Here is a 12,742-nt window from a genome sequence, read left to right as displayed (position 1 = left end):
ACTATTCATAATTAATGCAAAAAAAAAAAAAAAGTAATATAGTGCCAATATGCCATGTACAGAGAGGAGAATTTCAGCAAATACATTATGTGAAGAAAACCATGCTGCATATTTGCATCCTGGTAAATCCCCACTATTTGTCTCTGTTGAATGACAGACTATGTAGAGAGATGAGATGGATGGGTATGATTCAGACATCTAAGTACCTGAAAAATATGACTGTACAGTGAGGAAGCCAAGTTTTTTTCAGTGGAAAGGAAGCTGTAGAGCTTGACGTCGCCATGTGAAACTCCAAGGGGGTAGGTTCAGGAACAACATCAGGAAGTATTTTATCACAGAGAGGATAGTGGATTCCTAGAATGCTCTCAAAGAAAAGGCGGTGAAGACGAAACCTGTAACAGACTTCAAAAAAGAATGGGATAAATGCAGAAGAGTGCTAGTGGCAAGAGAATAGTAATGAAGCCCTTCACCTAAGGCAGCAGCTCTACGGCTGCATTGTGCTTTCTGGAAAGCATTGGGTAACCTGCACTCAGTGTCATTTGCAACCCTAAAGGACACACATCAGGAGTGAGGGTTGGGTTTCATGTTGGAATTTGATCTATTTTGCATAGATTTGCATAGAGCTGCTTCTGTGCAGACTGGATGGGCCACTTTGGTCTTTATCTGCCATCATTAACTATGTTACTATGTTGTTATATTAGATTATGCTTCTCTGCTGTCACATCCTATGTTTCTATGTCATATTTTATCAACGGTAGACAAATGCTTTCATTGAACTTTTGCCACATGTTTGCAATCATGCAAACTTGCCAAAAATCCTGATATTTGCTTTCTGATGCAAACTTATCTGCACTGCCTTAAGTACCAGCTATTGTTTGCTTGTCTCCATAAAGAAAAAGTAACTTTACTGATGACTATTTGAATGAAGAAAGCATCATAAAATGATTGTACAATAGTTAGATCTGGTTGAATTGTATGCTAGAAAACCTGGTTTTACAGTTCAAAATTATTTTATTTATTAAAAGGGAAAGGGGAAGCTGCTGAGGTACCAAATTCTTTTTCACAGATACTTCCAAGCCAATGCCAGGGGATTACCACCTGAAATTTCACAGAGCATACATGCGGGAACCTATTTGAATAGGTAGTAAAAATCCATTCTTACAAATTTGACAATCAGTTTATCATGCTGTGCTGCTGTTTTTATTTTAAATTTGTGTACTGTCCTACATCTAGTTTATTTAACCTGTTTATAATGGTGTCTTCACTGAGCCTTAGAGAAATGTTCTACGCTGAATGCTAAAACCAAAATGAATAATTGTTATGCCAGGCTCCTTAACTTAGTCGCTGCAAGACCTTTTCCCATCTTAAAAGGTTACTAAAGAAATGGGACCAATTACAAAACCCAAACTTTCCAAAATTAAAATACGTAGCAATATTGTTCTATCTTTTGCCAACTTGCAATATCTGCAATGAGTTTAAAAGCAATTAACAGGTTCTTGACTGGCTTCCCTTTTTTTTTTTTTTTAATCTAAATTTTCTTCCTTGTGCATCTGTCATGGGATTTCATCTCTCAGTCTGTTTACCTTAATTCTCTGAAGAGTCTTGAACCTCTGATTTAAATTGTTCTTCTTGCAATAAAAGCCAGTGAGCTTTGGATTGCCCATTTGTAGGGCCTCTGTGACTTTTATCTTATAGTTATTGATTTTTCTTAGCTAAGAATCATTTTTGCATGTATTTGGTTCCTACCTAGTAAATATGAGGTACAACACGCAGGGTTTTATCAGCTCCAGAGAGAGCACAGTTTGATCATTACATTTCTGTTTCCCCCCACTGTTCAGTAAGTGAATGGGTATGAAAAGTAATGTTTAACTCAGCAAATGTAGATGAATGCTTATCCTCAGATTAAAGTATCACTGCCCTAAATTGGTTTTAAAAAAAATTGTATAGTGGTTGGGTATAAATGATGCCTTTATTCAGCTAAAAACGACATTAAAATGTTGGTTTTGGTACTATTGAGGTCCCCTCTTTAGGATAATTGCTAGCACTTGTTATGTCCCTTCAGCTATCTCACATACGGGCCAAAAGTCACCGAGTTCCACACGTGGACAACACGAAGGTCTCGTTTTCACATAGTCGCTATGGGAACCATAATTGAAAGATCCCGTGTTGGTGCAAACTCCACGGGTACTTCCATCCATGAGGTTTGCACCTGTAATCAAAGCAAAAGTACACCTCTGGTTTTGCATTGACTATTGTGTAAGGAAAGATTAAGCCACATAACATTGTGCTTGCTTCCTCTATGGACAATTTGTTTCAGAGCTAAACGACGCACACAATTTGGTGCGATCAAAACTATGTTCATTGCTCCTTTCTCCCCCTCCTCCCTGTCTCTGGAACCACTTCCTCAGTATGTGGATAAAATTTCACGTGTGCTATAAAAAAACATATGCACTTTTACCTTCGTACAAGGTGGCCAATAATCATAGAGTCCATATAGACAGGTAAAACATTGTTTTATCCTCAGAAACACCTTTGATTATCCCCTCCTCAGGATTTAGTCCCCTTATTCCACTGTTAAAATTTGCGACCAGGGTTGGTTTCAGCAGTGCAGGGGCATCTGATGTCTATAGGTGGGAAAATGCTCTAATCTACATATTTTTCTCTGTGTGTGCATCCTTGCAGTGTTGTTTACCAGGATGGATTTTATGGTGCGGACATTTATGTAAGTATTCATGAATGTGCATGTTGTCCTTATTTTTACAAGTTGGCTGCTCAGCTCACCTCCCTTTTAGTCTGCTTAAGCCCGTCGAATTGAATTGAGAGGAATGCCTGTCATATCACAGGACCTTTCTGTTCATTAAATTAAATATTTTAAAACGTCTTAAACCTCTTCTCTTATATGACGACTTCAGGACGGTGTTACAAATTTTGGTTTTCAGTGACTTTGACTACTGTAATTCTTTATTACTAGGTCTATCCACAAACACAATTCGAACATATCACACCTATTTTAAAATCATTACATTGGTTGCCAATTAAGTTCAGGTCCCAATGCAGAGTCCTTACAGTCATTCATAACATGATCCATAATAACAGCACAGAATGGCTGAATGCCTCTTTATATTCATATGCTCCAAGTAGGCGCTTAAGATCTGCCAATAAAGGCCTTTTTCAAGTTCCATCAGTATATGGAGCACATTTAAGTGAGGTCAGAGAAAGCTAGGGATGTGCATTTGTTTCATTCGTTTAATTCGTTTCATATATTTCCCATTACATGTCAATTAGATGTGCATTTGTTTCATATGTTTCATACGTTTCATATTACATGCTTGTATAGGAAACGTATGAAACGAATGCACACCCCTAGAGAAAGCACACTTTCAATCACTGGACCTAAACTTTGGAACACAGTGTTGGTTGAATTACGTATACAGAAAGACAGTAAGCAATTTAAAAACGATCTCAAGACATGGTTATTTAGTTTAGCATACACTGACTAAGACAAACAGAAACCGCAGGTCAGAAGAGATAGCTAAAATAATACCTATTGTACCTATTCTGTTGTAATTGTAAATGATTTGTTTTATATTTGAATGCATATATTTTAGGTTTTTATGCAATGCTTTTATTGTAAATCGCCATGATTGTTAATTTCAGAATGAAGGTATATAAATATGAAATATTACATCTATCATTTCTTACTGAAGCTGAATTTTAACTCTTCAACCAGAGGCAGCACAAGCACAAATTTAAACCACAAATCAGAGAATTTGAGATTATTCTAAAAAAAAAAAAAAAAAATTAGGAAATTGATCAACATTTATTTTCAGTAGGGATGTGTAGGCCTAAGAAATTTGTTACACTTTTTTTTTATTATTTTCATTTTGGAAGGATGGAGGTCTTTTTTTTTTTCAGTTCATTTCCCACACTAAAATGAAACAAACAACAACAAAAATGAAATGGGGCCTACAACTCCCCTCTCACCCCCTAAGAAAGCTGTGGGGCCCGTGCTTAGCCAGCTGTGCCAAGACAAGCCCAGCTGGGGACGTCCATGGGTCCCTCTGACCTCTTTCTCCTCCCCTGAAAAAGGTGCCAGGCCTGGGGACCTCCTGGCCCCTATTTACCCCTTCCATAGAGGTACCACCCTGAAGAAAGGGGCAGGAGCAATGCCCACTTCCTCCTGTCCCACTGCAAATCCTTTAAAGAATGGCAGCACTTTGACTGGCGTTACGTGACATGGAAATGACACAGGTCTCAGAGCCAACTGGTGCCATTTTCTTGCATGGCTGTATTCGTATAGATGTATAAGAAAATGGTGCAGGCCTACCCTGACAATGGCACCATTTTTGCATTGTATAGGGCTGATCTCAGAGTCAGCTGGCACCTTCTTTTACTGTATTTGTGTAGCTACTATCCCCTTTCTTCAACATGGACGCCAATAGAAGGGGGTAGGTGGGGGGCCGGGGCAATTCCCAGTCCTAGCACTGTTCTTGGGAGCAGAAGAGGGTTGGAGGGGGTCCAGGGTGATCCCATCTGGGCTTGGCTCACCTAAGCCAAGTAGGCCTGGGCTCCACAGCTATGAAAGGTGACCAAAGGGGCCTTTCTTTGGTTTGGATGTGCCATTGGTTCAAAACAAATGCACATCCCTACTTTTTAGTACAGTTGCTTGTTGGCCAGCCACAAAACTGGTTTGACATTTTTCACTTATTGACTACTTTCTCATTTTTAGTTCCTTTTTGTTTAACAAATAAGGATTACAATTAATTATGCATTTGTTGCAGAACAAACTGTGTAAAGTATACTCCCCAAAAACAAACATGATAAAATAGATTTATTCGTAAAACTTGTACACAAGCATATAACTTTATTTTCTAATTTTGTATGCATGAATTAAAGCTGGGAGGTAAAATGTGCTTTTAAAAGTAATTTGTCATTTGAACAAAATGTCAATCACCTTTTTTTTTTTTTTTATTATGCCTTTTTAAGGTCAATTTTAAAAGCCTGACGCACGCATTAATTAGGGGATGCGTGAATACGTTGGGGGGATTGCGCACACCGAGCGGATTTTAAAGCTGCCCAGATGCACACATAAATGCCACAGCACGCCCATCTCCAAAGTTTTCAAAAAGGCACGTGATGTGGGCATATTCTGGGTAGGGCATGCGCATTTCAGACATGAAGCTGAGATGTGCTTTTAAATACTTAAGCGATCTGGCGCGCGCCAAGGTCCCCTGCCGCATCACTTCACATCTGCTATGGATGCTGTGTAAGTTGTAAAATAAAGAGAAATAGGCAGAGCTGCAGGGTTTTAATGGGTCAGTGCTAACTGGGGGCAGTGAAGGCTATTAAACTAGAGGGGTTTGTAGGACCTATATCTTAACTGGGTGAACTGGTAAAACTGAAATGGTATCAGCGTGTTCCCTTTTTAAAATCCCCAATTTATGCAGTAGAGGCTGCATTTGCACTCCCACTTAAAATCTGATGCGCATGTGCATGCAGCCAGGCTATTTTATAACATGCATGCATATACTCGTGCAAGTTATAAAATAGCTGCATCCCTGGGCGCGAGCTGACGAATGCACGCACACGGGTCCCCCGCATGCCTTTTTTTTTTTTTTTTTAACGGCATGCCCGTATACTATAAAAGTCCTCAGGTCCTTGCTATATTTCTGTGGATGGGACTTTATAACAAATTATTACTTTTGCAGCAGAAGGGAAATTAAAAATAAAACAAAAAACCCTTGAGTGTTAAATTTTAAATGGAGCAATTTTAAACTAGAGAATTCAGTTAATTATTTCTGAATGTATCTTACAAAGAAATATTGCAATGCAAATATGTTAGATTTTGCTAATTACCATCATTTACTCCAGTTTGACATCTTGTCTTACTTATTTGGAATTATAACAACAGCATGATAAAATTCCTTGGCATCTACCCATTTAGTGATATTTCCCTAACATTTTTTAACAATTACCTTAAAGCCTTGACAGTTCGTGTGATTGCTCACAAGTTTCAAACTCGGGCTAATTCAGTTCCTTTACCATGTGCCAAAATGAGGGAAATTCTCGAAAGCCATTCACCCAGGTAACTTGACTGAAAATTGCCCACCCTTCTCGCAGAGAAAAGTCTGAACAGGGTCAACAACGCCCACCATATATTTAACCTTGGATAAAGTAGGTGGGCTCAGAGCTCGGGGGTTAGGTTTTGCATTTTCAAAGCTATGTGTGGTATTTTGATAGAAAACGGCACCACAGGAAAAAGCAGGTGACACTCTCTGCGGGTCCGTTTCCCCTGGGCAGTTTTCCGAGGGAAACTATTGCTTGTGCGCTCCCTTTGAGGACCTGTGCAAAGCTAATGGATTAAAGTACCCGCGGGCTTTGCGATTATGTGGTCAGGTTTTCAAATTGCCTGCAATATATGCATGGATTTTTCAATGTATCCATCACCCTCCAGTGCAATGATATTTACCACCCTAGCTGGACAGGCTGGATGGACCTTTATGGCCTTTATCTACTGTCATTTACTATGTTGCTATGTTTATTTAAAATGCTAAAAGCAAATTAATAAAGAAGTAAATTATAAGATGAGACTGACATTTTTATTTTCTTTTGTTCTATTTTATTGTTCTTTGTTATTACTTTTGGAATCAATTAGTTATATTTCTTTTTCTTTATAGAGTAAGGATTCTCAACCCAGTCCTCAGTACACACTTTGCCAGTCAGTTTTTCAGGACATCCACAATGAATATGCGTGAGATAGATTTGCATGGACTGCCTCCATTGTTTACAAATCTCTCTAATGCTTATTCATTGTGGACATCCTGAAAACTTGACTGGCTACGTATATCCCAACCCTGGCAACAAGAGTACCAAAAGCCAATGTATGTCAATAAATTACCAAACATATGCGGAACTGAGAAATGGGGGAAAAAAATCTCTTTGCGCTGAATGTAGATTACTGTGAGTTTCTACCAAGATCCTATGTTAGAGGCAAGATGTCGCAGTTTATATATTTTTTTCATTCTTAAATGCTAGCATTACCAATTACAAAGCTACCTAATTGTCGTATTTTAAAATGAGATTGAAGGGTATGACACTTTCGCACATCGGGGTGAATTTTAAAAGTGTTGCTCGCATTAAAAGGCTCATTTATGTGTGTGTATGTGCATGAGAAGAGCATGCCAGGCTGGGGCCAAAATTTATGAGTGTAAATCTATATTTTAAATCCGACGGTTATAGTGCATGATGACAGACTGTTATCTGTGCATGTTTACTCCTGCTTTTGTTGAGGTATAAGTCTACATAAATCTCTGTTTAGGCCTAAAATGACTGAATGAAGAGACTGGGTCAACTGGGGGGAATGCAGGCTGAAGAATCAGAGGGGTCTGTGCAAACTGGTGGACTTATTGATATAACTGGGAATATCCTTCATGAGAGCACTTACCTATGCGTGTTAAAACCAACAAAGTCCTAAGGAAAATACGTTTTTTTTGAGTAACAGCTTAAAATTAGGAGCACATATACTCGTGGTATATTTTAAAATTTACCCTTGCAACTGTGCACACAATTTTAAATTCCAGCGTATGTGCACTCGCGTGCCTATACATGCATGTATGAGCACCTGCAGGCTCATTTTACAGTTACCGTCATTGAGGCCAATACAGAACGGTGCGCTCGACTGAGCGCACCATTTAGTCCCTGTTTGGCCACGCATTTTTGACACGCTATTATTACCCCTTATACTGTAAGGGGTAATAGCGTGTGGAAAATGCACGGCCAACCCCCCGAAACCAATAGCGCACATCACATGCAAATGCAAGTTGATGAGCCTATTAGTTAGTCACTTAAAATACAGAAAGTAACGCCTGCCAAAGGCAGGCATTAATTTCAGACAGTACTGGGCAAGTGTACAGAAAAGCAGAAAAAACTTCTTTTCTGTACACCCTCCGACTTAATATCATAGCAATATTAAGTCGGAGGTCCCAAAAATGTAAAAAACAAAAAAAAACCTGCCCGCAGGTTAGAAAACAGATGCTCAATTTTGCCGGCATCCGTTTCCGAACCTGTGGTCGGTAAAATAAAGCGTTGGTTGTCAGACCCCTGAAGCTGCCACTTCCGCTAATAAGGAGCTGCTAGGGATGCACTAATGTCCCTAGTGCCACCTTATTAGTGCGGGCCCTAATTTAAATAAAGAATTGCATGCCCAGGAGAGGTGCCTGGGCACGCGTCAGGAGAGCGGGTGCTCGTCTCAGAGCACCAGCTGTCCCTCAGAGTTTATTGAATCGGCCTGATTGAGAGGGCAATATTTAGCTGCTATCCAACTGAACAGCTTAGCTGGTTAAACTTATCCAGCTAACTTGGCTGAGATATTCAGCAATGCAGCTACATCACTGAATATATTTGGCTGTCATAGCATCACTGAATATAATTGGCTGTCATAGGAGACCCTTTTTGCGTGCGAAAGCATGCTGGGGGTGGCGAGGGGAGGAGTAGGGGCAGCTAGGAGGCGGACTCAGAGGTGTCTTCGCTGGTGGCGAGAAGGTAAGTAACGTTATTGTCACCAGTAGCGTGCCCAATAGCACCACCTTTCACGGTGGTGCTATTGGGCACGAAAGCCAGCAGCGAAAACACCGCAGTGATGTGAAGGCTGCCCGCTTTTGCAGGCCTGCCCCCCCCCCTCCCCCCGTTTTTGCTGGATTTACCATTCTGCGATAGAATGGTGAATCCAGGCCATAGTTAGCTGGTTAGGTATATCAAGCTAATTATATGACAGCCAAACTGATGCCCTAGACTTTTCTGACAGTCTAAACTGGATAAGGCTGAATATCGGCACTAATCTGACTAAGTACCTGATTCACTAAATCTTTTTCCCGTAGACATAGCATGGGAGAAAAGTCTTAATGAATCAGGCCCAAAGTTAGCTAGATAAGTAGCTCCTTCCTGGAATTCTCCTGTCCTACTCTTCTCTTTTCCAAATATTTAGTCAGGTAAACAGCCTGCTAATTGGTGGCCACTTAGTGTGGCTGAATGGCGTTGAATTTCAACCTCTATTTTTTGTATACTACATTCTACAATGGAGGTAGGTCGAAGTGGTTTCCAAAGACACTTACTTAATAAAAATATGCATGCTTCTAAAGTCTTGAAGTCTGCTTATCATTGCTTAAAATTCATTAATTTACACAATCTGAAAATTAAGGGCAAACTGGAGAATATCAGAATGTGAAATTGATGTCCAACACTCGCAAAAATTTGAGGACTTGTTCAGAAGCATAGTATAACTCCTAAAATGGCTTAAAATCTTGAGCCGAACAAGTTTAGTGGAAATGTTTAAAGTCACACAAGTAGTACAGTGAAAGACAGAAATGGATACAATTGTATGGGTTAAGTAATCTGTAACCAGTTTATTACCCATGTACAAGTCACAAGCTGGTCAGTTCAGCTGGAGGAATAGAACACAAATCTTACAACATTACTCAACATTTATTTAAAAGTATGCATATTGGGGAGAATTGTCAAAGCTATTTATGTACATAAAACATGGGCCATTAGAAAAGTATACATACACTGGTTTTGAGCATATTTTTATGTGCACAAAAAAAAGTGTTCAGGGCAGGTGGGGTGCAGTGTGCAATTGAGGTGGAATTTGGATTTATGAACCTACTTTTGATTTTAAAAAGTATAAGATGAATTTATAGGAACCAAGATGGCCGACCTGTAAGACGCCACGGAGGAGCTCTCTCTTCAAACTTTGTACCTTTTTGCTGTTTTCCCTGATTTTAAAGTGCCTGGAGGATGCCACACACCAAGCGGAAAGCCAAGCTAAAGAACATTGTTCCCGAGAAAGACGATAGCGTCCAACAGGCAAAAATAGAGAGCTTTTTTGCATCAACCCCCAAGGAACCAGAAGCGAGGGCCATGGTGGGTGAGATCCTGGAGCTCGGGTCTCTCTCAATAGCCAAAACAGTATTGCTGAGTCCGGGGGCCCCAATGATGTCATCCCTGCTCCGAAGACTGAGGGAAATGGAATGTGAAAAGCGGCTGAGTCTCTCAAGAGAAGGAGGGATTGAGACGGCGACCTCAGATCCGGGCAGTGAAGGCGGGGAAAGTGCATCAGAAAAAGGTGAGAGAACTCCGTTAGGAGATTTAACTCTCTCTCCTAGGTCCCCCGTAATGGCTCCACCGGAATATAACAACGAAGTTAACACACCAACAGAAGTATTAAATATAATTCCAGGAACTGTGTTTACAATACGGAAGCCACCAATTGTGACTCTAGATACAGTCTGGAATGCGTTAGTATCCATAGAGTCAGCAATTTCATCGCTAACTAAGGCATTTCTGGAAATGAGTAAAAAAGGACTGAATACTGAGAAGATTGTTCTTCAACAGCAAGAAAAGATTGAAAATGTTGAAAAGAAAGTAATAATGATAGAGAAAATTCAAACAAATTTAATTAAATCTGAAAATATTATGGAAAAAAAATTGAGAACATTGAGAACTCCCTCAGATTTTTAAATCTGAGAGTATTTAATTTCCCAGTACTGAAAAAAATATCACCAGCTGAGTCATTTAAAGCATTCCTGATGGAAGTTTTTAAATCCCAAAAGAGGCAATACCAGTGATCACCAAAGCTTTCTTTATTTCACGAAAATCTTTGGATACAAGCGGCATTGAAGTAAGGGAACAACAATCTATGAATATCACCGAGATTCTTGAATTATCTATACAGACTGAGATTACTACAAGGGGGACAATGTTGATATCTTTTGCATTTGAACATGATAGAAATATGGTATTGAAATTCTTTTTCAGAAACAGGATGACAAAATATTATGAACAGAATATCTGGATTTTTCTTGATATTGTATGCCCTACCCAGGAACGCAGGAAGGAGTTTTTGCAGATGAGATTGGAAGTGATAAATCAGGGGGCCACTATGATCTTGAAATATCCATGCAGATGTATATTGAAATATCAGGAAGAAACTTATATATTTCTAGAGCCGGAACAGCTTAGTAGCTTTCTAGATGGGAAGTCTGGAAGTGTATAAAAGAGTTATGGGGTGTCCCTTCTTATAGTGAGGTTAATTTCTTATAACGTGTGACAAGATATTAGGGCTTCATATTTCCTGTAAAATATTGGTTCTGAAATTTCCAAATATATTAAGAGGTTTATGTTAGAATGTTTATAACATGCTTTACCATTATGTTTGTAGTAGATTCTACTATTGAAAATAAGGTGTATAAACTCTCTATTCTTTAGTAAATGATATTGTAATATATCTGAAAATGCAAAATAAAAAATAAAACATAAAAAAGTATAAGATGAATTTCCAAAATAGGTGCATGCAAAAAATAGCATATGCATGTGGGAGGTAGTTATACTTGACCTAGTGCTCACCTATGGGGATATTGTCTCTATTGAGCACCCAGAATCTTCAAACAATATGGTTTGATATTGCAAATAGGATAGAGAGAGGTCACATGAAGACTCAAGTTTTGCATTTCAAAAATATGGACTTTGTCAAAATGGGGATGTACCTGGAGGTAGAACTAGAAGACTGGGAGAAAATGAGAGAGGTGGAACAACAGTGGGCCAAACTAAAAGGAGCAGTTACAAAGGCAAGAAATCTATATGTTAGAAAAGTAAACAAAAGTAAGAGAAATAAGAAATCAATCTGATTCTCAAAGGAGGTGGCTGATAAAATAAAGGCAAAATGAACAGTGTTCTAGAAATATAAATGATCCCAAAAAGAGGAACGTAGGGAAGAATGTCTGGTGAAACTGAGGGAGACGAAGAAAGAAATCAAGAAAGCAAAAAGCCAGGTAGAAGAAAAGATTGCCAAAAAGGTAAAGTGAGGTGACAAAACATTTTTCACATATATCAGAGAAAGATTTGATGTGGCACAGTGAAATTGAAAGGTGACAAAGATCAATGGGTGGATAGAGATGAAGAAATGGCCAAAATATTAAACAAATACTTCAGTTCGGTGTTCACTAACGAAGACCCTGGGGAAGGACTGTCACTAGTTGACAAGACTGTGGATGGGGGTGGAGTAGACAAAACTCTGTTTACAGAAGAAAATGTATGGGAAAAGCTAGGAAAACAGAAAGTGAACAAGGCCATGGGGCCAGATGAGGTACATTCTAGCATACTGAGGGAACTCAGGGATGTGCTGGAGAGTCCATTGAAGGACCTGTTCAATAGATCCCTGGAAATGGGAGTGGTGCCGCAAGATTGAAGAAGAGCAGTGGTGGTTCTGTTTCACAAGAGTGGGAGCTTAGAGAGGAGGCTGGAAACTACAGGCCAGTTAGCCTCACCTTGGTGGTGGGAAAATTAATGGAGACTCTGCTGAAGGAAAGAATAGTCAATTATCTACAATCTGGTGAGTTGCCCAACCCAAGGCAGCCTGGATTCACCAGGGGAAGGTCCTGTCAGACAAATCTGATCAATTTTTTTGATTGGATGACTAGAGAACTGGATCAGAGAAGAGTGTCCGATGTGATTTACTTGGATTTTAGTAAAACTTTTGATACGGTCCCACATTGGAGAATTTTGTGAACAAAATTAGAAGCCACAGGGATTGGTTTTGGGATTGGTTCTGTTCAATATCTTTGTGAGCAACCTGGCGGAAGGGATAGAAGGTAAAGTTTGTCTATTTGCGGATGATACTAAGGTCTGCAACAGAGTAGAAGGTATGAAATGTGATTTAAGAAATCTTGAAGAGTGGACAAAGATTTGG

General features: G+C 39.4%; 1 protein-coding gene across 13 annotated transcripts in view; it reads left to right on the top strand.

Annotated features, from left to right (window-relative positions):
* RBFOX1 (RNA binding fox-1 homolog 1) overlaps positions 1-12,742 on the top strand; it is a 499,409-nt gene that overhangs the window by 368,355 nt on the left and 118,312 nt on the right. For 9 of the 13 annotated variants that reach the window (XM_029577009.1, XM_029577010.1, XM_029577015.1 and 6 more), the window contains 2 exons: positions 1,067-1,141; positions 2,683-2,722. In XM_029577009.1, the coding sequence (XP_029432869.1) occupies positions 1,067-1,141; positions 2,683-2,722 (115 nt within the window). The remainder of the gene's footprint in view (positions 1-1,066; positions 1,142-2,682; positions 2,723-12,742) is intronic. The other 4 variants (XM_029577019.1, XM_029577016.1, XM_029577018.1 and 1 more) reach the window with 1 other exon arrangement.

This window comes from Rhinatrema bivittatum, chromosome 14, assembly GCF_901001135.1.
Source record: "Rhinatrema bivittatum chromosome 14, aRhiBiv1.1, whole genome shotgun sequence".
NCBI classification, from domain to species: domain Eukaryota; kingdom Metazoa; phylum Chordata; class Amphibia; order Gymnophiona; family Rhinatrematidae; genus Rhinatrema; species Rhinatrema bivittatum.
Note: the sequence above shows the minus strand (reverse complement) of the source record. Positions and strands in the feature narration are given on the sequence as shown.